The following is a 27,467-nucleotide window of genomic DNA, read 5'->3' as shown; positions in this document are numbered from 1 at the left end:
CCCGCCCCAGAGGATGCTGGGAGTCAAATGGGGCACTCCCCGCCCCAGAGGATGCTGGGAGTCAAATGGGGTGCCCTCCCGCCCCAGAGGATGCTGGGAGTGAATGGGGCACCCCCCGCCCCAGAGGATGCTGGGAGTCAAATGGGGCACTCCCTGCCCCAGAGGATGCTGGGAGTGAACGGGGCACCCCCGCCCCAGAGGATGCTGGGAGTCAAATGGGGCACTCCCCGCCCCAGAGGATGCTGGGAATGAACGGGGCACCCCCGCCCCAGAGGATGCTGGGAGTCAAATGGGGCACTCCCCGCCCCAGAGGATGCTGGGAGTGAACGGGGCACTCCCCGCGCCAGAGGATGCTGGGAGTGAACGGGGCACCCCCGCCCCAGAGGATGCTGGGAGTCAAATGGGGCACCCCCCGTCCCAGAGGATGCTGGGAGTGAACAGGGCACCCCCCCCGCCCCAGAGGATGCTGGGAGTGAACAGGGCACCCCCCCCCGCCCCAGAGGATGCTGGGAGTGAACGGGGCACCCCCCGCCCCAGAGGATGCTGGGAGTGAACGGGGCACCCCCCGCCCCAGAGGATGCTGGGGGAGAACGGACCCCCGGCTGGCGGTGCGGCGGGCGGGCCCCCGGCAGACCAGCCCCGGCGGGGGGGTGACCCTGCCCCTCTCCCCGCAGCGGCCTGGCTGCAGGTGTGCGTGGGCCCCTCGGCGGAGCGGGCGAGCCCCGGGCAGCGCGGGGTGCTGGAGGGCCTCTTCGGGGCCGGCGACCCGCCCCTGGACCCGGAGCAGCTGCAGGTGCCGTGGCGGCACGAGGGGCGCACGGGACTGGAGCTCGCCGGGGCGGGGCGGGCGGCGCGGGCGGGACTCAGCCTGGCCGAGGACGACGGAGGAGCGGGAACCTCTCGCGGGCGCTGCAGGGCGTCACCCCAGCGACAGCCGGGCCTGGACCTGCTACGTCCTCTGCCCGCCGAGCAGGCCCAGGGCAGCCTCACCCTGCGCGTGGCAGGAGAGCACGGGGCGGGGGGGAACCGGCCACAGCGCCCCCTGCTGGGGGGCACCGACCCGCCCGCGCGGCCCGTTCTCCTGCCCCCACACAGCGCCCCCTGCTGGGGGGCACCGACCCGCCCGCGCGGCCCGTTCTCCTGCCCCCACACAGCGCCCCCTGCTGGGGGGCACCGACCCGCCCCCACGGCCCGTTCTCCTCCCCCCCCACGGCGCCCCCTGCTGGGGGGCACTGACCCGCCCGCGCGGCCCGTTCTCCTGCCCCCTCCACGGCGCCCCCTGCTGGGGGGCACCGACCCGCCCCCACGGCCCGTTCTCCTGCCCCCACACAGCGCCCCCTGCTGGGGGGCACCGACCCGCCCGCGCGGCCCGTTCTCCTGCCCCCCCCACGGCGCCCCCTGCTGGGGGGCACCGACCCGCCCCCGCGACCCGTTCTCCTGCCCCCACACAGCGCCCCCTGCTGGGGGGCACCGACCCGCCCCCACGGCCCGTTCTCCTCCCCCCCCACGGCGCCCCCTGCTGGGGGGCACCGACCCGCCCGCGCGGCCCGTTCTCCTGCCCCCACACAGCGCCCCCTGCTGGGGGGCACCGACCCGCCCGCGCGGCCCGTTCTCCTGCCCCCACACAGCGCCCCCTGCTGGGGGGCACCGACCCGCCCGCGCGGCCCGTTCTCCTGCCCCCACACAGCGCCCCCTGCTGGGGGGCACCGACCCGCCCGCGCGGCCCGTTCTCCTGCCCCCACACAGCGCCCCCTGCTGGGGGGCACCGACCCGCCCCCACGGCCCGTTCTCCTCCCCCCCCACGGCGCCCCCTGCTGGGGGGCACCGACCCGCCCGCGCGGCCCGTTCTCCTGCCCCCCCCACGGCGCCCCCTGCTGGGGGGCACCGACCCGCCCCCACGGCCCGTTCTCCTGCCCCCACACAGCGCCCCCTGCTGGGGGGCACCGACCCGCCCGCGCGGCCCGTTCTCCTGCCCCCACACAGCGCCCCCTGCTGGGGGGCACCGACCCGCCCGCGCGGCCCGTTCTCCTGCCCCCACACAGCGCCCCCTGCTGGGGGGCACCGACCCGCCCCCGCGGCCCGTTCTCCTGCCCCCACACAGCGCCTCCTGCTGGGGGGCACCAACCCGCCCCCTCGGCCCTTTCTCCTGCCCCCACACAGCGCCTCCTGCTGGGGGGCACCGACCCGCCCCCACGGCCCGTTCTCCTGCCCCCACACAGCGCCCCCTGCTGGGGGGCACCGACCCGCCCGCACGGCCCGTTCTCCTGCCCCCACACAGCGCCCCCTGCTGGGGGGCACCGACCCGCCCGCACGGCCAGCCCTCCTGCCCCCCCCACGGCGCCCCCTGCTGGGGGGCGCCGACCCGCCCACGCGGCCCGTTCTCCAGCCCCCACACAGCGCCCCCTGCTGGGGGGCACCGACCCGCCCGCACGGCCCGTTCTCCTGCCCCCACACGGCGCCCCCTGCTGGGGGGCACCGACCCGCCCCCACGGCCCGTTCTCCTGCCCCCACACGGCGCCCCCTGCTGGGGAGGTCCCACCTGCCCCACTACTCATAATGTCCGCACCCGCCTTGCCAGCGCCCCTGCCCGCGGCTGAGGCCATGGCTGGAGTGGGGCAGGCTGCCGTGGGGCCGGGACCTCGCAGCGACCCTGACGCGGTGCCGTGCTGTTGTTGCAGACCCGTCGGCGCCCCCCGACGCCTGCCCCCTGGGCGGGGGTGCCCCACGGCTGCGGCAGCTGGAGGGGCGACCGGGGGCTGCGTCCGCTTGGCCAGCGAGCTGCAGGGGCACCTGGCCCGGCTGGCTGCCGAGGTGAAGAGGTGTCTGGGCAGCCCGGAGGCCGAGGAGCGCCCGCCCCGGGCAGAGGCTGCGAGCACCAACCGGACGGCGCAGCCGTGAGCCCGCGGGTCGGGGGCCGGTCGTCCCCCCAGCGCCCGCTGGGCTGGCAGCGTCCCCGGGCACAGCTCCCGCAGCCATGGAGCTGGGATCCCCCCGGACGGACGGGGACACCCACCTCGTGGCAACGGCTTCGCGTCTGCAGGGCGTGACCACCACTCCGGGGGGGGGGCCAGGATCCTGCGTGCACATGGGGACACAGGCCCCGTCTCCCCTATGGGGCTCTGGGGTGACTTGAGCCGCTGGGGACGCCGGGGGCCGATGTCAGATGGGGGAGGCCGGCTGGGTACAGGGGCTGACGGCTGGGCGCCCGTGGGGGGGTCTGTGTCCCTGCCCTGCTGGCTGAGCCGCTGGGAGACCCCGGGTAGCGAGCTGGGCGGGGACAGCGGGGTGGGGGCGTCCATGGGGGGCTGTTGTTCGGCGTGTCGGGAGGGGGCTGCGTGGTGTGTGATCCCTGCCCAGCGTGTTGCCAGCTGCAGCATACGGATAAGAATAAAACGCTCGTCACGCACCCTGTGTCCTGCTGCCGGCCGCGTGTCCTTATCCCCGGTGGCTCCGGCCCCTGGGGGGGTGCAGGGACTGGGTCCAAGTCTTCTCCCCACAGCCACTTTGCCCTGGGGCTTCACCCCCCCCCCCACGTCCCCCGACTCCCCACTGGGCCCCGTCCCGGGGTGGCCCCCTGCCAGGGTGGGCAGGTTTCGGGCTGTGCTGAAGCCCGCGCTGGGTCTGCCTGCCCCAGAGCCCCCGGCGGCACCGGGCCCCTCCACCTGCTAGGGAAGGAGGTGCCGGGCCGTGGTGCCGTGGTGAGCAGAGGTGGGGACGCCAGGTGCAGGCCGGAGCACGGCCGAGCAGTTGCCCAGTATGACGGGTCGTAGCTAGGGTGAACCAAAGGGAAAACGGGGCACCACGGAGACGGGGGTGTCTCTGGTTACCCACATGTCCCCTTGACTGTGGTGGTCCCGGGCCAGGCTGGCCGCATTGGGCCTCAGGGGACACCCTGTCTGCTCCCCAGGGACTGGGGAGGGAGCTCCCCGAATGCACCTCTCCCTCTCCACCAAACCCAGGGTGCACTGGGCCAGGGGCTGCACCCCCCCGTTTGCACTCTGCCCCAGGCAGTGGTGTCTGCAGGAGCCCTCAGAGAGCGATGGCCCCCTGTGCCCACTGTGGGGGGAGCTGCTGCCCCTTACCTGGCTGGGAGGGGGCTTGACAGACAGGAGGCGTGGACAGAACAGGCCAGGGAGAACGTGGGAGTCTCCGTGGGGTCACCCTGTGACGGGTTCAGTCACAGAGCCCCGCTTGGGACTGTCACCTGACATGCCAAAATAACCTCTGAGCCCGTTTTCCCTGCCAGCTTGGGACTCCAGAACCCTGCCTTGTTGAGCCAGACATGCCAGTCTGCTGCAAACACAGATCCAGGGTCTGAACCGTGCCCCCAAAGCTGCAGACTTCACGGAAAACCACTCAGCAGGTCACCTGTCTCCAGCACCCAGACACCCAGCTCCCAATAGGACCCAAACCCCAAATCAATCCGTTTTATTCTGTATAAAGCTTATACAGGGTAAACTCAGAAATTGTCCGCCCTCTATATCACTGATAGAGAGAGATGCACAGCTGTTTGCTCCCCCAGGTATTAAAAAATTATAAAAAGTAGGATTGAAGTGGTTTCAAGTAATAACAGCCAGAACAAAGTAAGTCACAAAGCAAAATAAAACAAAACACTCAAGTCTAAGCCTGATACATTAAGAAACTGATTAGAGATAAATCTCACCCTCAGAGATGTTCCAATAAGCTTCTTTCAAAGACTAGACTCCTTCCTTGTCTGGGCCCAATCCTTTCCCCGGTACTGTCTTTGTTAGATCCAGCAGCCATCTCAGGTGTTAACGAGGGGGTTTTCTCATGACTGGCAGCCCCCTTTGTCCTGTGTCACGGGCTCATTCTTGGCCCCGTATAGTCCCTGAGGAGAACCCCCTTCAGTGTGACAGCCCTTCTTGGGGGTCCACTCTCTCTCAGGGGATAAGCCCCTCCACCTCCCGGAACCGCACCTCTCGGAGCCTTCAGCACGCCTGTCTCTCGCTAATCCCCCTTCATTTTACTGCTCCCCAGTCATTTACTGCAGGATGCTCTGTCCACAGGGTGCAGTACATCCCACCGCTACCACCAGTTGCCACGGGGTCCCCGGGCGATGGTCTGGAACTGCTCCCTACAAAGCCAGGCAGGACTCTGGGGGAGCCTCCTCTCTCTGAGCAGACTGTCGCTAGGGCAAGAAGCTTCCACAGCTTTGACCTTCCTGGGTCTGACCTCGGAGCCTTCAGCATCCTCTGCCCCTCCGTGCGCTTCCCACAGCGAGTCCGCCCAGGCGGGGTCCTGGGGGGGCCAGAGGGTCCTGCACCCCCCAACTCTGCAGTCAGACGTGACTCTCAGCCACCGGTAAAACAGAAAGTTTATTAGATGACAGGAACACAGCGTAAGGCAGAGCTTGTTAGCACAGAAATCAGTGACTTTCAGCCAAGTCCATCTTGCGGGGAGGGGAACGCAGAGCCAGGGCTCTGGTCCCGCCCTGTGCCCCAAGCCAGCCGAGACTGACTCCTTCCAGCTGACTGGCCCCTGCCCTGCCCCTTGCTCCTCCTCTGGCCTTTGTCTCGCTTCCTGGGCCAGAGTCACCTGATTGCATCCCCCTCCTGGGTCTCAGGTTACGAAGGGGCGGCCATAGCATCCCTGCAGGCAGCTGGAGCAGCCTCCGTAAAAGTCACACCCCCTTATTCCCACCACCTAGACATTGGTGCAATACTCAGGGAAACTGAGGCACACACAGCCTTCATGCAAAACAGTAAGACTCACATAGGCTCACATAGAACATAACAAGGGGAAATCCCCGCTTGCTCACACAGGCCAAGAACTGACACTCCCGGGAACCTGGGCATCGAAGCACGTCCAGATTCCGGCTTTAGGTCTTTGATCTTTTGCTCGGAATCTGACGCAGCCACGCTGAGGCCTCGCCCACGGCTCCTCACTAAACTTTAGAGCAGAGTGTCACGGATCCGCGGGGAGGGACGTTGGAAGGGGGGGCCCAGAGGACCATGGCCCCATCACTGTAGTCCAGCCTTAAGGATGAGCGACAGGGGGAGGGGGCAGAGAGGCGCGAGCAGCGGGCACGGCTTCGGGGGAAGAGGCGGAGCGAGGGTGGAGTGAGGGCGGAGCCTGGGGGGACGAGGCAGAGCGGTGGGCGGGGCCTTGAGGCAGAGTGGGGGGCAGGGCCAAGGTGTGGGCGCCTGTGGCCCACCCACTTCTGGGGAGCTCCCAGTGCTCCTGTCCACCATCGGTGCTGGAACTGGGGGGGCTGGGGCTGCTACCGCACCCCCTGGCTTGAAGTGCCTTTCCATCATATGCAGGGTTTACTGCTCTCAGCCCCCCCCCCATACGCACTGTTCCAGTCCCCCTGCTGTCCATAGGTCTGGTGTCCTGGAGCAGTCCCTGGCTGGACCCCCTCCGTGCGCCCGCCTCCCTTGGGGTCTCACTCTGTCACTAGGGTCGGCCCCTGGGCTTCACACCTCCTGGGAGCGAACCTCCGAGCCTTCAGTCCCCGCTTCACACCGCGAGCTCCCGGCAGTGAGGGCACCTGGGGGAGACCTGTGCCCCCACGGGAGCACCGCACCCACCCCCAGCAGCTGCAGGGACACCCCCACAGGACTGTGAGAGCAGCTGGGTTTATTAGCTGTCTGGGACACCGCGCAGAAAGTTCTTGGTTAGCACAGAGAACAGAAAGTTACAGCAGGGTCCATCTTGGTCAGCCCAGCGCCCCCTGACCCCTCCTTTGTCCCAGTTCAGGAGAGTCTCCATCTTCCAGCAGCCCACAATTAACTACCTCGCCCCCCCCCCCCCCGTGCCCGCCCCTCCTCAGTCCTTTGTTCTCCAGCTAGTCAAACCCGGCTGGCTTCCTGCAGTGAGCTGCGCCATCCATGGTCATTAGTTGCTAGGTACCAAATGTCCAGGTAAATGGTGTGGTCATTGTCTTCTCAGACTCTCCATGGACATGGGGGCCCAGGCCCCAGCCAGCTGGCGTCAATCACATCTTTACAGCTGGGTCTCTGCAGAGAGTAAATAACCTTTCCCCACTGTGACGAGTTTTCCCCCGGGGAGCGACCTGGAACTGGGGTACCACAGAGCCCCCTGACCACCAGCCTGGGCTCCCTCTCACACTGTGCTGCTGTGACAAGCTGCAAAGCCCCCCAGCCGCACTTTCACCAGCATTCGCACCGGTCGGGACACATCCAGCTGCAGCCACATGCAGCCTCCCAGCTGTGGAAGTATAACATTGTGTAAGTATAGCGTTGTATAAGGGGACATGCTGGATACGTTGTATATGAGAGGTCATGCCAAAACATGTTACAAAGTATCTGAGGGAGCACACCTAGGGACAGTTAGCTTTTGAATGGAGAAGTAATTAAGATAGAGCCAGCACGTCTAAGAAGCAGGCATCAGAATGGAAGGTGTGAAGGGCAATTAGTTAAGTTAACTGGAAGCTGTTAAAGGAGATTGTTAAGGGTGGCAGGTAATTGAAGATATGTGACTGGTCTCAGGGATCTCGAAGGGTGGTGACTAAAATCTTTTTCTTCTTTTGTCTGTAACTTCTCTGTAACTTGTTCTCCAGCAAGCTGTATAAATTAAGAGACACAAGCCCCACTCGGGGGGCTCACTTCTAAATGTATTAGCAGAGCAGCTTTGCTAATAAAACAGAGTGGTCTGATAAATTATGAGTCTGAGTCAAACTTTGACACAGCCTAGGACCCCAGAGCAGGACCGTCCTGCCCTGGTCAAATCTGGCCAGTACATGGGTTTAACACCCAGTCCGACTCACCCTCAATGGGACGAGAACCATGCACATTTGTGGTAACCAAGCTGAGATTTTCCCCAGACACCTTAGTCAAACGCACACTGGTGTGGCTTAAAACATAAAATAAGTGTATTAACTACAAAAGGATAGATTTTAAGTGATTATAAGTGGTAGCAAACAGCTCAAAGCAGATTATCTAGCAAATAAATAAAACTGCAAACTGAGCTGAACACACTAGAGAGGTAGGATATAAATTAGCAAATTCTCACCCTGAGTGATAAACAGGCTGGCAGATTCTTAAGGCACAAGCTGCCTTGGTTTTCCAGGTTTTCATACACAGACTAGAAATCCCTTTAGCCTGGGACCATCAATTCCCCCCATTCAGTCCTTGCCCCTCAGGGGTTTCCAGGTGTGGTGTTGTAGAGAGAGGGAGGGTGACACATGATGTCATTTCCCCCTTTTCTATCTTCTCCCTACTTGCTGGAAAGCTCTTTTGCTGTGACCTGGGTCAGACAGTTCCCATAGCGTAGTGCTGTCTCGGAGAGGTGTCTGTTGTACACAGTTCCTGGGGTAAGTGACGGGATCCCCGGGGTGCAGCCCGGGACTGTGGGACCACTGTGCCCCCTGATCTATCTCCAGTCTGAGCTGTCTCTCACAATGCCCTGCTAGTGACCAGCAGCAAACCCCTCCAGGCTGTGATCACTCAGCACAACCGCATGTGGAGTCCCACACCCAGCTAGATTCCATGAATGCTTCCAGAGCCACTCCTGAATCACACCGAGAAAGGCACCAGCCAAATCCCCCCAGCTCCCAACTTGTACCTCAGGAATATACCGTCTTGCACTGCTCAAGACAAGCAATGCAGATTTATTAATTGGTTCCCCACTTTATCAATGGAAAGTGGATGTACACCAGCCTTTGCAAACCTGAGCAGATTTACCACATGCTTTATACAAACTCACTGGTAAGGATAAACCATTAAACAATTTTTTTGACTACAAAAGATAGATTTTAAGTGATCTTAAATGAGAGGCAAAAAGTCAGAGTTCGTTACCAAAATCAAGTAAAATATCAGCACGCAGCCTAAGCTCTCAACCCGATTAGACTGCCCAACATCTAGATGAAGCAGTTTTTCTCACCCCACTGGATATTGCGGATCCTAGTACACAGATTTCACCCTTGAAATCTGGGCCAGTCCCCTCAGTTGGAGTCTTCAGAGTGTCCTTGTTGCTTGCAGCATAGGTGGGGGAAGGAGGAAGGCCCAGCATGGGGCCCCTGTGTCTGTTTTATACCCTCAGCCCCACGTGCTTGGAGAGCACAAGTCCAGGCATGTCTGGGGGCATTGCTGAGTCTCCAGGCCAGGTTGAGCAATTCCTCTGGTGTGGCCTCATGCAGGTGAGTCATTGCATTGTAGCTCCCTTGCTGGACAATGGCTGCTGATGGGTTGATTGACACCCAGCCTGGATGCTGGTTACTTTCCTTGCTGTTGCCTCGGGGGAGCTAATATCTGGCTGATTCCCCAACTTACAGTATGTTTTAGTGACAACCATACCACACAATCTCATAACTTCATATGCATTAATGATACACATCTATGGATAGAGAAATGACTTTCAGCAGATCATAACCTTTCCCCTGATACCTCACATTGTCACGGAGGCCCTGGGCGATGCTCTGGAACTGCTTCCCATGAAGCCAGGCAGGACTCTGGGGAAGTCTCCTCTCGGGGAGCAGCCTGTTTGCAGGACACACAGCTCACCCAGCTCCACCTTCCTGGGTCTGACCTCGGAGCCTTCAGCCTCCTCTGCCCCTCCGTGCGCTTCCCACAGCGAGTCCGCCCAGGCCGGGTCCTGGGGGGGGCCAGAGGGTCCTGCCCCCCCAACTCCACAGTTAGACGTGACTCTCAGACAGCCAGCCAGTAAAACAAGGGTTTATTAGACGACAGGAACGTGGTCTAACACAGAGCTTGTAGCTGCAGAGAACAGGACCCCTCAGCTGGGTCCATTTTGGGGGCAGTGAGCCAGACAACCACATCTGCCCTTCACTCCATGTCTCAGCCAGCCCCAAACTGAAACTTCCCCCAGCCCCTCCTCCTCTGGGCTTTGTCCCTTTCCTGGGCCAGGAGGTCACCTGATTCCTTTGTTCTCCTACCCTTTAGCTCTCACCTTGCGGGGGGAGGGGGGAGGAGGGCCCAGGCCATCAGTGGCCAGAAAACAGGGTGTCGGCCATTCTCTGTGTCCAGACCCCTGCACATACCTGCCCTCTAGGGCTCTGCAATGATCATACACCCTTACCCCACCCCCTAGAGACTTAAGAACTGCCTAGGGGAAACTGAGGCACCCCCACACTATTCAGAGGAAACATTAAGAACAGTCCCACTTTGTCACATCATGCTTTATATGCAATATCACAATTATATACAGCTGAGGAATACGGGGGTTACAAGATGCTCTCCCCTTAGTTAGTAAAGGTGACTCCAATGAATAATTTGGGATGTTCCATATGTACTGAAGCGTGGTACCGAAAGATGCTGAATGGGATAACTATCGACTGGGCTTTGTTCGTTTAATGTGGATGGTTTCGGGTGGTGTCTGTGGAATGGTACAAGCAACCGCTGATGTAAGGGTAATGACTTCGACTAGTCCAGACTGGAAAGAGAAAACCAGCCGGTGACAGTTTGGGTCAAGGTGTAACTAGTGTGACACTCTGTACCTCGGGGGAACACCCAGCACCCCTGTCAGGGTTCCCTCCCCACTCTGAGCTCTGGGGTACAGATGTGGGGACCTGCATGAAAGACCCCCTAGGCTTATTGCTACCAGCTTAGGTTAAAAACTTCCCCAAAACACAAATCCCTTCTTGTCCTTGGACGGTCCATTGCTGCCACCACCAAGTGATTTACACAAACATTCAGGGAGAGGCCACTTGGAGCCCTATCCCACCCCAAAATATCCCCCCAAGCCCTTTCACCCCCTTTCCTGGGGAGGCTTGAGAATAATATACCAACCAATTGCCTTAGCAATGTGAGCACAGACCAAACTCCCCCCCATACTCTACAGAGATCCCCTGGAGAAGGGAAGCAGGACTCGGTCCAGGCAGGAGGCCGAATTGCGCCTACTGAGCTCTAGGGAGTACCAGAGACTGTGGGGTAATCCCCCTTCCCATCTCCCATACTGCCCGGTGACGAAAGTAACTCCGGAGGCTATGAAGCTGGCCGCTACACTGAGAAAGGGAGGTCACCTTGGGGCCTTATCGAGTTTCTGAGGCCACTGAATCTGCCCAGGAGCGCGGGACCCACCAATACAGGCTCGGGACTTTGTCATAACGGGACACTGCAAGACGGAGGTTCCCAGGGTTGTGTCTGGGGCCGGAAATATGGACTAGTGTCATTCGGTTGCACCATCCAAGGAGCAGCTGACAAGCCAGAGGCTGAGCGTGACCAGCCCAGGAGTGGGGGTCCTCACAGCAGAGCAGGTTAAGGCTGGCTCCCAGGGTCAAGGATTGGAGTAACCTAGCAGATCACTGGTCCGGATAGCAACAGAAGGGAACGTCATAACTGGAAAGGAACAAAAAGACAAATGAGCACGGGCATAAACTGGAGAACACGCTCCAGAGACTGAGATGACCTTCAGACAGTGGAGAGCTTCCCGGTGCCCCGGCACTTGGTACTTGGGCCCCTGCCCGTTCCGTCTGATCTAGTTTATCTACCAGATGCATGTGGTCAGAAACGAAAAATAACAATTCTGTCTGAAAATCTATAAAGGTGAAAAATTGATTAAGCCTAAATTGGGTGGACGTGTGCCTCAGTTTCCCACCTTACAGGGCACTCCAGCCCCTGACAGGCCACTTCAGCCCCCCATAGCCCCTGGGAGTGACCCCAAGCTTTGTCTCTATCACCTCAACCCTACCCAGACTCTGAGCTAACTCTGAGGCCACGTAGCCCCCCCGTGACAATGGGACTGACGTCTGTTACCTGTCTGGTAGGTCTTCCCTTGAGAGACCCGGTATGCGAACAGCAATAGGAAAGCAAAGAGGAGGAGCATCCCTAAGACAAGTACGACGATGTCACCTGTCAACCCTGTGCCATGAGAGAGCGAGCGTCAGGCTGCGTTACCAGCTTCAGCGCCAGGAGGGGGCATGGCCTGTGCACTGTTTAACATGGCAGTAATTTGGGGGCGGGGGCCGTGCTGTCCCCCCACCCTGCAAGCCTCGGGCAGGAGCAGAGCGGAGCCGGCCACGGGAGCTGATAAATCTCCCTCACCTCAAAGCGCAGCCCCTCTCAGCGGCACCAGCCACTTCCTGGGGGGCTGAGGTGGGCCTGACCCCCCTTCACCACAGACCTGGCCCCTATGCGTGGTCCCACCCCTGGGGCCCCAACCACTGGCCAGTGTGCATGGCTGTGATGTAACTGCAGAGCCCCCTCCCCCAGTAAAAGTGGGGAGGGGAGACAAAATTCCCCCTCATTCCACTAAAGTTCCTACTGCCACTGGCCCCCTGTAGCGCAGAGGGCTCCAGCCCCCCGATACTGACCCTGCTGTACCAGCCCCCCAGCCCTGAGGGACCCAGCCCCCCAATACTGGCCCCACTGTACCAGCCCCTTAGAGCCCTGAGAGCTCAAGCCCCCAGATACTGGCCCCACTGCATCAGCCCCGAGGGCTCCAGCATCTCCCCATCTCCTGCAGTGTGATGAGGGAAGCGTCTCCCCTGAACAGTGACTGATCAGAGGTGAGGGGTCCCCAAGGAAACCCTTCCCCCTGGATAGAGGCTTACATGAGAAAGTCAGGGCGAACTCCTCCCGCAGGGGCTGAGCCAGAGCCGAGTGGGTGACGCGGCAGGTTAAGATGCTGCCTCTGTCCCAAGCCATGGGGATGAAGGTGTAGGTCAGGGTGAGGTGAAAGGTCCCGTCCGGGTTCCCCTCGGGGGTAGAATATGTGGATTCAGTCCGAACCCGCCCGTCTCTCAGCCAGGCGACGGCAATGTCCCTGGGGTAGAATCCCCACACGTGGCAGGGGAAGGAGCTCGCTCTAAAGATCGTTCCCGATCGCTGCGGGACGGAGATCCTCGGAGCGGCTGGAAATAAGGGAGAGAGGGAGAGTTGGAATCTGATGCACCGAGAGTCAAACTGCCCCGGTCGGTCTGAGCTCCCTGGGATCCTGCAGGAGCGAAAGGCCCGTTGGCCTGGCTGGGCCAAGGACACATTTGTGCGGCCCCCGACCGATCCTGCCCTGTAGGAGATCGGCAGGGAGCTGTTCCTGCCCCGTAGCTCCTTCTCCACAGTGATCAGTCTGGGATCGACAGCTCCCCTCTGCTCCCTGCCTGCTGCTGGCTCTGCCCCACAAACGCCAGGGAGCTGCTGGATACTCCAGGTCTCTCACCCCCGACAGCAGCTGGCTGCCCAGCAGCAGCACCCCAGAGCCCAGCAGGATGTGGGGCGGGATGGGCAATTCTGCTGTAGAAAAGTCCTGGGGCTCCCGCCAGGCAGCGGCTGCCGGGAGACAGCAGGGTGGGAACGAAGTTTCAGTGAAGGTCTCAGGAGCTGCCGTCCCGGAGTGTGGATCTGACCTGAGCTTTGGGGAACTCTGGCCAGGCCTATGTCAGGTTATTCCCTAGTTAATCAGCTCTGATCGTTTGTGCCTCTGTGCCGAAGTGGGAATTTTCTGTACTATATTTATGAGTCCAATGCGTGCCTCAGTTTCCCTGGGTACTTTGCACTGTTACCCAGTGGGCACAGCTGGGTAAAAAGCTGCTCCAGGGGCAAAGCAGGAGACCTGAGGTGTTTGTGTCACATAACTGCCTGGAGGGGTGGCGGGGAGAAATGAATGGGTCATTACACGACCGGCTGAAACCGGTGGGTCCACAAAGACAAAGGGAGCCCTGAGGACTGAACAGCTGACACCTGCCCCGGGCAATTCCAGCAGGCAGAGCGGGTGAACCCAGCAGGGCTCTGCGGGAGGACAATGGACCCAGGGACAGGAGGCGGGGATAAGAACTGGCCTTTCGAGACACAGGAGCTCTGCCCTGGCCTGGGACAGACAGACCAAGGGACAGGAACAGCAAGCGGAAACCCAGGTGACACCAGCCTCCACAGGGGGTGTAATCCCACAGGGCCGCGGAGATTTGCTGGGTTCTGTGGCTCACAGGACGGTTTGGTTACTTGCCTGCGGGGCTGTCAGATATGTTCTGAGGGCAAGTCTACACTATACAATTAACTTGACCTAAATTACATCCACGTACAGCTAACACAGTCGTTACGTTGCTTTTGCACGTGCATGCTACGCGCCTTGTGTCAGCGGTGCGCGTCTCTGATGAATGTTCTTAATGTTTTGTCAGCATGCGGCGTGTGCCTCAGTTTCCCCTGCGTGTTACTCAAGTATCTAGGTGGTGGGACAAGGGTGTGTGATCGCTGCAGAGACCCCGAGCGGGCAGGTGTGACTGCGACTGGCAGCCTGGGCACAGAGAACATCCGACACTCTGTATCCTGGCAACTGATGACTGGGCCCATCCTCTGCAAGGAGCCAGCCGGAGGGGTTGGAGAACAAAGAGAGCAGGTGACCGGTTTGCCCAGGAAAGAGACAAAGCCCGGAGGCAGGGCAGCTGGGCATGACGGAGGCTGGGCTGCTGGAAGGTAGTCAGTCTCCTGGTGTGGGACTCGGGGGTGTGGGGGGAAGCCCACAGCCCTGGGCTCTGGATCCCCCCAAGACGGACTTTGCCGAATGCTTCTAATTTCCGTGCTAACAAGCTCTGTTCCATGCTGTGCTCCCGACAACCAATAACCCTCCTGTGTCACACGCTGGCTGGGGGTCGCGGCTGACTGCGGAGTTGGGCTGCAGGGCCCTTTGGGGGCATGTAGGCTTCCCCTGGACTCTCACAGGCTGCTCCTAGAGAGGAGGCTCCCCCAGAGTCCCGCCTGGCTTCGTAGGGAGCAGTTCCCGAGCATCGCCCGGGGACGCCATGACACAAGGTGGTGGGAGAGGGAGTTTGTGGTTACAGAGGGCCAGCAAATGGCCTGGAGAATGGATACCCCAGCAGCTGGTGACCTGGTGACCAGCCTTGAGAATGGATACCCCAGCAACTGGTGACCTGAATTACTTTCCAAAAACGTATCAGACACAGCATCCTGAAAAGCTGGGACCGGGATCGGGGTACCCTCTGCCACCCCTTCCTCTGTCCCTGAGAAGTCAGCGGTGTGACTGCTCCTCTCCAGGAGGTCGGACAGACAGTCCCTTCTCAAACCCTGGGCCACGGGCTGATCAGATGAGTCACCCATTCAGTCCTGGGCATCCTCTCCCAAGTGACCAGTGAGGAGACATCCCTGTACCCCCACTATTCCTTCCCCAGTTCCCTCCTGGGGGGCCCCCTCTAAGACACATTTCTCTGTGCTCCCTAGGAAGGGATCTATCCCTTGTTCATCTGCAGAACTCTGCCAGCTAACAACTGGGAGAGTTTCCTTAATCCCTGGCCACACCTCTCCTGCCCCTGCGCCTGAGCGCATGTTGTCTTCTGAGGGAAAGGAGCTAGTCTCAGCCCCTCCCACACTTGGAAGCACCCTGCTTCCCTGTGTTACAGAGTCACAGGAATCCTCACCCACCTCCGTGGTTTCTGAGATCCCCTGCCCCTTCTCTGGGCTCTCCTCTGGGCCACATTGCTCTCTGCTCCCTGGAGCCGGGTCTGTCTCTGGTTCAGCTGCGACCTGCTGGCAGCTAACAGCCTGGACAGTTCTCTCCCTGGCAGGCATTACACCCCCCTCCCTTCCCGATGTGGTGTTACCTCCAGCTGCAGGGCAGGAGTTGGTCTCAACCACCCTCCCACCTGGACACATGTGGCTTCCCCCTTGTCATGGAGTGTGGGGGAGTCCAGGCCCTGCACCCCTCTCCCTGGGATTCCCTGAGACGCTCAGCCAGCCAGTAAAACAGAAGGTTTATTGCACCACAGGAACACAGTCCAAAACAGAGCTTGTGGGTACACCCAGGACCCCTCAGTCAAGTCCTTCTGGGGGGCAGGGAGCTCAGACCCCAGCCCTGGGGTTCCCTGCGTTCCTCCACCCAGCCCCAAACTGAAACTAAACCCCCCCAGCAGGTTCCCTGCTGCAGCCTCCATCCACATTCCCGGGCAGAGGTGTCACCTCCCCCTCCCCCTCCTGGCTCAGGTGACAGGCTCTCAGGTCTCCCCTCCCCAGGGCACATTCCCAGGTCAACACTCCCCCCTCCCTGCTGAGTGACATCCTCACAGGGCCTCCTGCAGGCGAGTCACTGCATCCTAGCTCCCTGGCTGGACAATGGCTGCTGGTGGTTGTTTGACACCCCACCAGGGCGCTGGTGACTTTCCTTGCTGTTGCCTCAGGGGGAGCTAATATCTGGCTGATTCCCCAACTTACAGCATGTTTCAGTGACAACCGTACCACACAATCTCATAACTGCATTCATGACACACATCTATGGATAGAGAAATGACTTTCAGCAGGTCATAACCTTTCCCCTGACACCTCACCAGGCCTGCTTTATGGGGGTTACAGGATGCTCCCCCAAGGTACAGAGTGTCCCAGTACCCAGGTCCCAACAACGAGTCAGTATTTTGTCAGGCAGAATTAGAGTCTTGTTCTCTCCCCAGCCTGGGGGCTGCGGAGTGTGGGGAAGGGCGGGAGCTGGGGGTCAGAGGGTGCCGGCTGCCCTGGCATTTCTGTTATAAAGCCACAGTCAGACCTGAGCGCTCCTCCGGCCTCTTGCCGCCCGCCACTACTGTACTGGGCCCCTTCAGCCTTAGGGGCTCCAGCATCCCACCCCCCATCCCCATCCTGGGTCTCTGCTGGGGTCCCCTGTCAGACTCAACGCAGTGCACCCTTCAGCACACAACACGCAGCTGGGAGCCCAGCCCCCCCTCACCTGTGACATCCAGGGGGAACCCCTCCCGCAGGGGCTGAGCCAGAGCCACGTGGCTGACGCGGCAGGAGAAGAGGCTGCCGGAGTCGCTCGCGGTGGGGGTGAAGGTGTAGGTCAGGGTGAGGTTAAAGGTCCCGTCCGGGTTCCTCTGGGGGGCAGACGGGGTGACATCGGTCAGAACCCGCCCATCTCTCAGCCACGTGACGGTGACTTCCCCAGGGTAGAATCCCCGCACGTGGCAGGGGAAGGCGCTCGCTGCGTTTAACACCCCTGCTTTCCGGGGGATGGAGACTCTGGGAGCAGCTGGAACGAGAGAGACAGTCATTGAGCTGTGTCCGGACAAATGAGTGATATTTTGGGTTACCCCCATGCGCCAATCTGAGTGTAAGATACACAGATATACCCCGTTCCGTACTGTGGGGCACGAAACACCCCGGTCTCCGGGGAGGTTTTACCCCAGTCGGATGTAGGAAGCCACTTCAGACACGGTGATTGAGGGTCCATAGTACAGAAGGTGTCCGTGCCAGGCAGGTCAGGAGGGGGCTGGGGTACAATTTCCCGGGCTCACATCTATTCGGAGCAGGAAGAGAGCGGCCAGCCGAACCCGGCACTCAGCTGTCTGGGTGCACTTTGGGCAGCTGGATCCCCCCTTGAGGAATTACATCCGGAGGCAGGATTCATAGATTTTGTGGCCAGAAGGGACCATTATGATCCTCTGGTCTGACCTGCCGCACGCCCAGCGCCGAGAGCCCCCCTGCAGCTCCGCGGTTGCTCTGTAATGTGGACACTGCCTGTGGTGACAGGAGGGGTTCTCCCATCGCTGTAGTTAACCCACCTCCCCTAGAGGCGGTCGCTACGTGGACAGAAGAATTTGTCCATCGACCTAGCGCTGTCTGCACCGGGCATTATTTCTCACACCCCGAGTGACACAGCTGGGTCAGTCTAACGTTTCAGTGTAGCCCAGGCCTTAGTTCCTTTAGTCTGGGGGGTTTTATCCCCCTCCGGCCATGTGCTCTGAGCTGCAAACTCCGCTGATGGGAGGAGTCCACGTGCATAACCCATCTTCACGGGGCGGGGAGCAGAACCACAGGAAGAGTCGTTAGTCCTTTTGTGGATGGTTTCTCAGTCCAGGTGTAAGAAGTTTCCAGCTGCGAGATCCAGCCCTGCCCTGTCTGGTATCGATGGGTCTCCTCTTTCAGGAGGGCCATGACAATGTCTGTGTAAAAGCAGCTCTTCCCACTAACGTCCCTCTCCGGCGACTCCTACGGCCACAGAGGCTCACACTGGACCCACTCCAGCGTCACATCACAATACGGGACACAGCACTTCCATGTGAGATTAATGCAGGCGGCAACTCACAAGCTCCCACAGTATTCTTGTCAGCAAGTTAAAGAAGTATGGGCTGGATGAATGCACTATAAGGTGCGAAGAAAGTTGGCTAGATTGTCAGGCTCAGCAGGTAGTGATCAATGGCTCCATGTCTAGTTGGCAGCCGGTGTCAAGTGGAGTGCCCCAGGGGTTGGTCCTGGGGCCGGTTTTGTTCAATATCTTCATAAATGATCTGGAGGATGGTGTGGATTGCACTCTCAGCAAATTTGCGGATGATACTAAACTGGGAGGAGAGGTAGATACGCTGCAGGGCAGGGATAGGATACAGAGGGACCTAGACAAATTGGAGGATTGGGCCGAAAGAAATCTGATGAGGTTCAATACGGATAAGTACAGGGTCCTGCACTTAGGATGGAAGAACCCAATGCACAGCTACAGACTAGGGGCCGAATGGCTCGGCAGCAGTTCTGCGGAAAAGGACCTAAGGGTGACAGTGGACGAGAAGCTGGATATGAGTCAGCAGTGTGCCCTTGTTGCCAAGAAGGCCAATGGCATTTTGGGATGTATAAGTAGGGGCATAGCGAGCAGATCGAGAGACGTGATCGTCCCCCTCTATTCGACATTGGTGAGGCCTCCTCTGGAGTACTGTGTCCAGTTTTGGACCCCACACTACAAGAAGGATGTGGATAAATTGGAAAGAGTCCAGCGAAGGGCAACAAAAATGATTAGGGGTCTGGAACACATGACTTATGAGGAGAGGCTGAGGGAACTGGGATTGTTTAGTCTGCAGAAGAGAAGAATGAGGGGGGATTTGATAGCTGCTTTCAACTACCTGAGAGGTGGTTCCAGAGAGGATGGTTCTAGACTATTCTCAGTGGTAGAAGAGGACAGAACGAGGAGCAATGGTCTCAAGTTGCAGTGGGGGAGGTTTAGGTTGGATATTAGGAAACACTATTTCACTAGGAGGGTGGTGAAGCACTGGAATGGGTTACCTAGGGAGGTGGTGGAATCTCCTTCCTTAGAGGTTTTTGAGATCAGGCTTGACAAAGCCCTGGCTGGGATGATTTACTTGGGGTTGGTCCTGCTTTGAGCAGGGGGTTGGACTAGATGACCTCCTGAGGTCCCTTCCAACCCTGATATTCTCTGATTCTCTGATTCTATGATTCAAGCATGGGACAGAGTCCAAACACCAAACACTTCCTGAGATTTCTAATACCGATCGGTGACGGAAAGCACCCCTGTATTCACACCCCAGACCCACTGCAATAATCTTTGTCCAGGATATGCCTGGGCGGGGGTCATATGGAAACTAAGAACTCACTGGTCAATAATATCCTGGTGAACTGTGTGTAGCAACATTACATGCAAAGTTCTGGATCCCCCGAATAAGGCTGGTTGCCACGTTCCAGCCACGTAGCCCCGATGAGACAGGACTGGACAGGCAGGTCTTTAACAAAGGAACGTGTGTTTACCTCCATTTACATATAAGGTCTAAACAGGGTCCTCAGACAGCGAGAGGGGGGAAGACGGGAGACAAGGGAAAACCTGCAAACGGAGGTGAGAAGAAACAACATGCAGCCCCCTCCCCCCAGGCACGTCACCTTCTTTACTGTCTGAACGTTAACCAGGGGTGACCCTCAGGGAAGCGCCTCTCAAAGGGTGACTGAACTATGCACGTGAGGGGCAGAAACACCCCAAGCTCGGTCCCGACCCAGCTCTCTCTGTCTGACCTAAGCAGACAAAAGAAACAGCCTTTGGACGCTGGGAGCAGATCCTGGCCTGGGAATTTGGGCAGCAGTGTTACGGGGAACCCGTGGGAAGAACCTCACCTTGAACCAAGTCTAGTTTGTTACGTTCAGAAAATGTTTTATCTTTATTTCTCTTGTCGCCATTTCTGACTTTAGCACCTCAGACTTGTACTCACTTAAAATCTCTCTCGTTGTCGTTGAATAATCTTGGTTACCCTTTATTTAAAACGAATCCAGTGTGGGAATGGTTGGGGTAACTCCCTGTACGGCAGCAGACTGTTGTAGCTCGGTCCCTGTCGAGGGGCGACGGACCTAAGCTGTCGGGGCTGCCCAGGAGAGGGCTGGACAGTGCAGGACACAGACTACTGGGGGAACATGGGGGACGGAGAGTGTGTTGTAAGTAAGTGACCACGTCTGGAGGCAGCCAGAGCGTGGCTGGGCTTTGCTGACAGGCTGCGGGGTCAGAGCTGCTGGCCCAGGGCTGTGGCTACACACAGACACTCAGGGTGGGACCTGCAGGCTGTGGGTCTGGTTCTCAGGAGCCCGGGGTGGGAGCTGCAGCAGGAAGCGCTGGGAGGCACCCCAGGGTGCAGGGCAGGTGGTGACCCAGCTGCTGACCGGTCTGGACTCACTGTCCTGCCGATATCACCCCACAGGTGAGCCAGGCCGATTCCAGCGCCGTCTCTGCCAGCGTTCAGCTGAGACACGGGGACCTGGCACGAGCTGGCCCCGGTCTGCCAGCGTCACAGTCACGCCGGCCGGTGGGAGAGCCGGCTGTGTCTGAAATCCACCCCTGCCTCTCTCTGCCCGGGTCAGGGTTCACACCCGCGCCTGCCCGTCTACACACACCCTGTCCCGGGTTTAGCTTTCGCTGTTTCACCTTCCCTTAAACCTGACGCTTCTCAGCGTGCCCTGAACGGCTGGACACCGGTCACAGCCCGCACTGGGGGGCTGGTGTTGGGTTACTGAACTCGGTTTCAATTCACACCTTTCGTTAAACCAGAGAAACCCTGTGTAGACGAGTCCTCACCCCACCCGCTCCTCCCACCTGCGGGACTGTGGGACCAAAGCAGGAACAGCCAGTCCCGAGTTCCCAGCCGGGGAACGTCCGAGCTCTTCTCCTGTCCTTACCGAGCACACGGAGGGTCGTCTCTCCCTGCAGCTGCTCCGTACCGTAACCAACCACACATTTATATGGCCCCTCATCCGACATCGTCACCCTGGAGAGCGACAGGGAGGCGTCCCCCGTCTCCAGCTCCTGCTCCGACATGCTCGCTCCGGGCTGGGATTGTCCCCTGCCCTGGCCGTACTGCGCGATCCTCTCCTCAAACAGAAACCACTGAACCCGCAGGGAGCGCAGATCGACTGGCCCCCCGACGTCGAACCGACATTTCAGCAGCGCCCCAGAGCCCAGCAGGGCCCGGGAGGAGGGATCTGTGACTATCTGCAGCCGGGAACCTGCACAGGGAAAGAGAAAATCACGCTCTGGGGCTCTGGGCAGGGCTGGGCCGTGCCGGGGGGAGGTCGCTGCCTGGGGATGGATGAGCCAGTGAGGGGATCTGGTCCCACAGGGAAGAAGGGGTGGTGGGGTACCTGGGGCAGGTGCCGGCTGTGCTCTGGCTCCCCTGGGTGTGTCAGTGACTAGGCACCTGCCTCCCCGTTCTCCTTCCCAACCCGTCCCACATGGGCTCCCTCAGAGCCAGGACAAGGCGTCAAAGGGAGGTTTTGCAAATAGCTCTGGGCTTCTTCCCACATTCGCTCCGGCCCTGTTCACGCCCCTCGAGCGATCTCCTTGGCCCTGTCTGCACGAGCCTGGCTCACCCCAGTGGGGGCACAGTCCTGGGGCAGAGCTGGCTCGGAGCCGGGTTAGACGATACAGCGTAATAAACACCCCCCTGTCTACACGCGCACTCCCTGCTGGGCTACGGCACAGAGGGGACCCAGCAGAAGGCCTCTAACCCCCCCGCTTCCTTCTGAGCCTGAGCCAGCCCCAAACGGAGCCGTCATGGGGCGGCGGGGGGGGGGGTTTCGTCTAGGGGCAGGTCAGTCAATGGATGTTCCTGTCCCAATATCGGGGGCCAGCTGCTGTGGGAGGCAGGACCCCAGAAGAGAGGGGCGCTGGGATGCTCTGGCCTGGCTGTTCCCAAGCTCCTGTCCCCAGGGCAAGGTGAGGAGGTGACTGGCCGGGTCACCGCTGAGAGGTTGTGCCCGGAGAGACACCAAGATATTGGGGGGCAGCAGGTCCCCAGTGCCCTGTGTGAGAACGCAGAGTACCCGTACCTTCGCTCAGACCCCGACCCCCCTCTCCTGCCCCCAGGATCCCCCGTGGCTCCCCCATCCCTCCCCCGGCTCCTGTCACATCCTGGGGCATTCACACGGGCTCCAGGCAGACTTGGCAGCTGAGGCTGGGCAGAGCTGGGCAGTGACTGACCCACCTGTACCCAGGGCCCATCCCCGGGACTTTACTCTGTCAGGGAGCCCCGGGGCCCTGCTCTGCCCTCCCCCCAGAGACACCAGAGGGTCTGGACTTACCGGCCACCCCGAGGAAGAGGAGGGGGAGGAGGAGACCCCCCAGCCCCATGGTCCCTGCCCTCTGTCCCCCAGCTTCCCTGTCTCCTTCTCCGGGGCTGGCAGGGCTCCCAGCGAATTCCCTTTCACTTTCCTTTTCACTCACTTTTTGTAACACTCGGCAAAACGGCAGACATAAGAGTTTACAGTTACTGATCCCGTCACACGCAGACACCCACCGAGCCGGATCAGCCAGGGGAAGGGCCCAGGCCCCCCAACCCATAACCCCCTCCCCGCTGGGCTGGGGGTGAATCCCCTGGGGTCGGAGGGGGCTGGGTCCCCCCAGGAATGGTGATGGGGCTCAGCCCCCGTCCCGTCCCGTGCTGGCTGGGGGTCACCCCAGAACAGCCCCCTGCGCCCCTCCCAGCACCCAGAGGGGAGGCAGCTCCGTGCTGGACTCTGGGGCTTGGGGAGCACGTGGGGGGTTTAACCCCATCTAGGGTTGCCAATTAGCTAATCCCTGAAAACTGAACAGCCCGGCCCCGCCCCTTCTCCGAGGCCCGCCCCTTCCCCCAAGGCCCCGCCCCCCATCCCACCTGTCCGCCCCGTTCCATTGCTTGCTCTGGACCCCCACCCCCAGGACTTACCTGCCTGGCTGGGAGGAGCTGATCCAGAGGCTGCTGAATCGGGGCACAAGGGGGCATGGCAGCGATCAGTCCCTGAAGCGAGAGGCTGGGGAAATCAGGACAGAGCTGGGGGGGCAGGGTGTCCCTGGAGTAAGGGGCAGGGGAAAATGGGGGCACAGCAGGGCAGAGAGGGTCAGTGTCACGGAGTGTGGGGGAGTCCAGGCCCTGCACCCCTCTTCCTGGGATTCCCTGAGACTCTCAGCCAGCCAGTAAAATGGAAGGTTTATTGGACCACAGGAACACAGTCCAAAACAGAGCTTGTGGGGACACCCAGGACCCCTCAGTCAAGTCCTTCTGGGGGGGCAGGGAGCTCAGACCCCAGCCCTGGGGTTCCCTGCGTTCCTACACCCAGCCCCAAACTGAAACTAAACCCCCCCAGCAGGTTCCCTGCTGCCGCCTCCGTCCACATTCCCGGGCAGAGGTGTCACCTCCCCCTCCCGGCTCAGGGGACAGGCTCTCAGGTCTCCCCTCCCCAGTGAAACCCCCCTGCCACATTCCCAGGTCAACACTCCCCCCTCCCTGCTGCGTCACATTGTCACAGTCAGTCGCTGGCAAAGGGACCTGGTGGCTCTGGTCAGCACCGGGTCGTTAAAAGTCCGGTCGGCAGTGCTGCGGGTCTAAGGCAGGCTAGTGTCTACCTGTCCTGGCGCTGCGCCCCAGAAGCCGCCAGCAGGTCCGGCTCCTAGGCAGGGGGGCCACGGGGCTCCGCGCGCTGCCCCCGCCCTGAGCACTAGCTCTCTCTCCGATGGGCCGGAAACTGTCCAATAGGAGCTGGGGGGGGGCGGTGCCCACAGGCGAGAGCAGCATGTGGAGCCTCCTGCCCCCCACCCCGCCCGGGAGCTGCCCTAGCGCCCCCGCTGTGCCTCTGACCGGGAGCTGACCAAGGGAAGCCCGAGCCGCAACCCCCTGCTCCAGCCCTGAGCCCCCCAAACCCAGAGCCCCCTCCTGCACCCCTAAGTCCTCATCCCTGGCCCCACCCCAGAGCCTGCACCCCTAGCCCAGAGTCCGTACTCTCTCCCACACCCCAACCCCCTGCCCCAGCTCTGAGCCCCCCAAACCCAGAGCCCCCTCCTGCACCCCTAAGTCCTCATCCCTGCCCCACCCCAGAGCCTGCACCCCTAGCCCAGAGTCCGTACTCTCTCCCACACCCCAACCCCCTGCCCCAGCCCTGAGCCCCCCAAACCCAGAGCCCCCTCCTGCACCCCTAAGTCCTCATCCCTGCCCCACCCCAGAGCCTGCACCCCTAGCCCAGAGTCCGTACTCTCTCCCACACCCCAACCCCCTGCCCCAGCTCTGAGCCCCCCAAACCCAGAGCCCCCTCCTGCACCCCTAAGTCCTCATCCCTGGCCCCACCCCAGAGCCTGCACCCCTAGCCCAGAGTCCGTACTCTCTCCCACACCCCAACCCCCTGCCCCAGCCCTGAGCCCCCCAAACCCAGAGCCCCCTCCTGCACCCCTAAGTCCTCATCCCTGCCCCACCCCAGAGCCTGCACCCCTAGCCCAGAGTCCGTACTCTCTCCCACACCCCAACCCCCTGCCCCAGCTCTGAGCCCCCCAAACCCAGAGCCCCCTCCTGCACCCCTAAGTCCTCATCCCTGCCCCACCCCAGAGCCTGCACCCCTAGCCCAGAGTCCGTACTCTCTCCCACACCCCAACCCCCTGCCCCAGCTCTGAGCCCCCCAAACCCAGAGCCCCCTCCTGCACCCCAAACCTCTCATCTCCAGCCCCACCCCAGAGCCTGCACCCCCAGCCAGAGCCCTCATCCCCTCCCGTATTACCAACCCACGGACCAGCCCAGTGAAAGTGAGTGAGGGTGGGGGAGAGCGAGCCACTGAGTGAGGGGGAATGTAGTGAGTGGGGGCGGGGCCTCTGGGAAGGGACGGGGCAGGGGTGTGGCCTCGGAGAAGGGGTGGAGCTAGGGTGATCAGTTTTGTGCAATTCGAAAGTTGGCAACCCTACCCTGGACTGAGGGGCTGGTGGGGAAATCGGGGCACAGCGGGTGGGGGTTGGTCCCTGGAGGAGTGGCTGGGGAAATCGAGGCGCAGGGGCAGACGGGTTGGCCCCCCGACGGGGCCGGTCCCTACGTTGGAGCCCGGCCCGGGAGCCAGGCAGTGCTCGCCCTCGGGCCGGGGTCGGGAGCAGCAGCCGCGAAGCGGAGCCGCTCCTCCCGGTCCCCACGGCGGAGGCCGGCCACTGCAGGCAGCTGGTCCCTGATCTCCCCTCTCGCTCTCCAGCCCGGGGCTGCGGGTGCCACAGCGGCTGGAGCTCAGGCCCCTGCCCGGCCTCGGCCCACTCGTCTCCCCGCCCGTGCAACGCCCAGCTGCCCCTGTGAGCTCCTGCGGCCCCCCGCACGCAGCTCTCCGGGTCCCCAGCCCGGGTACGCCCGCCCCTCAGCGCCTTCGGCCCAGCCCTGCTCCCGCCCGTGGGGGTGGGAGCGTCTCATGCCAGGGCCAGAGCCTGGTTCGTTCTGTTTCCTTCTCCCCCAGCTCAAAGGGCTGCAGGGATCCTGCCCGGACTCTACACCAGCCACCCGGGGGCCAAACCTCCTGAGACCTTTAACCAAGGCTGGTGCAGCCGTAAACACAGCGTGGGCCCGCGGAGGGGCCCAAAGGCAGGACCCTGTGCTGGTCGCTGCCCACTGTGACCTGGGGGGACCACGGGCGCCGACTTTCCATTGTGCCAGGGGGTGCTCAGCCCCTGGCTCTGCCCCAGGCCCCACCCCTGCCCCGCCCCTTTCGCCAAGGCCCCGCCCCTGCCCCGCCCCGTTCCGCCCCCTCCCCCGAGCCTGCCATGTCCTCGCTCCTCCCCCCTCGCCCCCCCAGCCGCCTGCGCACCACGAAACAGCTGCTCACGCCGGGCAGGAGGTGCGGGAAGGGAGGGGGAGGCGCTGATTGGCGGGCTCCACAGGCGGGCAGGAGCCATGGGGGGGGAAACTGATGGGGGGGCTGCTGGTGCCTGCTCAACTGCCCTGCCTGGGAACTGAGGGTTAATCCAGGCCTCACAGCCCCTGCCCAGGCCGGCTGGAGGAGTTTGACTCTGGGGGCCCGTCGCTGCTGAGAGCCCCCAGCGGGGGAGGGACACGCTCAGGGTCAGAGACGCTGCGGGACAGAAACGACAAACCAGCGTCACCGGCTGCCAGCAATCCCTTCTCCTGCCCCAGGCTGGGCCCCCGCAGTGTTACCCCCCCCCGGCTCCACGGTACCAATGCCCCGGGAACAGAACAAAGGTTCCCTCGATCCCAAAGGACCACGCCCCAGCCCCAGGTCAAATAGACAAGTCAGATCCTACCCACCAATCACGCTGTCGCCAATCCCCTAGAGTCTAAAATCTAAAGGTTTATTCATAAAAGGAAAGAAATAGAGACGAGAGCTGGAACAGGTTCAATGGAATCAATTCCATCCAGTCATGGCCAAGTTCTCGGCTCAGGCTTGCAGCAGGGATGGAATAAACGGCAGGTTCAAATCCCGTCTCTGGAGAACATCCCCAGCTGGGACGGGTCCTTCAGTCCTTCGTTCAGAGCTTCAGTTTGTAGCAAAGTCCCTCCAGAGGCCAGAGGCAGGACTGAAGACCAGATGGACGAGCAGCAGCTGCCTTTTGTAGTCTCTTGCCGTGTGGTCTCTGCTTTCTTTGTCCCAAGGACAAGCTGCCCATCCCATGGCCTGGGAACACCTCAGAGCTCTGTCCCTAGGCAGGGCCCTGCGCACCTGGCTGAGTCCCCAGGCGTGTCTGCCTTCTCTCAGTGGGTCAGTTGTGTCGCTGAGCGTCCTTAATGGGCCACCCAGCAGGCTAGGCAGAGCTGACCCCAACTTGGCTGGGGTGTCCCCCGGAAGCAGAGCACAGGTTTGAAATTCAGACATACAGACAGATCTATAATTCATCATACAAAGGTGATACAAACATATAAACAAGATGATCTTATCTGGCAAATTATAACATTTTTGCAGATATCTTACATGGCCTATCTGGCTGATCAATTCCTGGGCGTTACCCCCAGAGCCAACATTTGAAATGGGTACAGAGTCAATACCTATAACTTTAAATACCAAAATGATACCTGCAGCCAGACAGCAGAACTGGGTGGGAGGTACTTGCATGGGGCCCCCTTGAATACCGCACTACAGGCTGGCGCTCAGCCACCCACCCCTTAGACCAACCCTGGGGCCAGGCTAGATGGTCACAGCGTCCCTCTGGCCCTGGGGTCTCAGAATCTTCTCCCCGGGCAAGGGCTGCACGGCCCCTTCCCCCAGCTCCCTCCCACCGCCCCCTGTCACGGAGTGTGGGGGAGTCCAGGCCCTGCACCCCTCTCCCTGGGATTCACTGAGACTCTCAGCCAGCCAGTAAAACAGAAGGTTTATTGCACCACAGGAACACAGTCCAAAACAGAGCTTGTGGGTACACCCAGGACCCCTCAGTCAAGTCCTTCTGGGGGAGCAGGGAGCTCAGACCCCAGCCCTGGGGTTCCCTGCGTTCCTCCACCCAGCCCCAAACTGAAACTAAACCCCTCCAGCAGGCTCTCTCCTGCAGCCTGTCTTCACATTCCTCGGCAGAGGTGTCACCTCCCCCTCCCGGCTCAGGGGACAGGCTCTCAGGTCTCCCCT

At 61.1% G+C, this 27,467-nt stretch overlaps 1 protein-coding gene across 1 annotated transcript in view; it reads right to left on the bottom strand.

Annotated features, from left to right (window-relative positions):
* LOC144258678 (uncharacterized) overlaps positions 1-27,467 on the bottom strand; it is an 83,696-nt gene that overhangs the window by 13,429 nt on the left and 42,800 nt on the right. Inside the window, exons 5-8 of the mRNA XM_077806869.1 lie at positions 12,494-12,793; positions 11,697-11,801; positions 11,235-11,279; positions 2,567-3,457 (exon numbers count right to left, since the gene is read on the bottom strand). Coding sequence (XP_077662995.1) covers positions 2,567-3,457; positions 11,235-11,279; positions 11,697-11,801; positions 12,494-12,793 — 1,341 coding nt within the window. The remainder of the gene's footprint in view (positions 1-2,566; positions 3,458-11,234; positions 11,280-11,696; positions 11,802-12,493; positions 12,794-27,467) is intronic.

This window comes from Eretmochelys imbricata, unplaced genomic scaffold (assembly GCF_965152235.1).
Source record: "Eretmochelys imbricata isolate rEreImb1 unplaced genomic scaffold, rEreImb1.hap1 Scaffold_34, whole genome shotgun sequence".
Classification (NCBI taxonomy): domain Eukaryota; kingdom Metazoa; phylum Chordata; order Testudines; family Cheloniidae; genus Eretmochelys; species Eretmochelys imbricata.
This window is presented reverse-complemented; position numbering and strand designations above follow the sequence as displayed.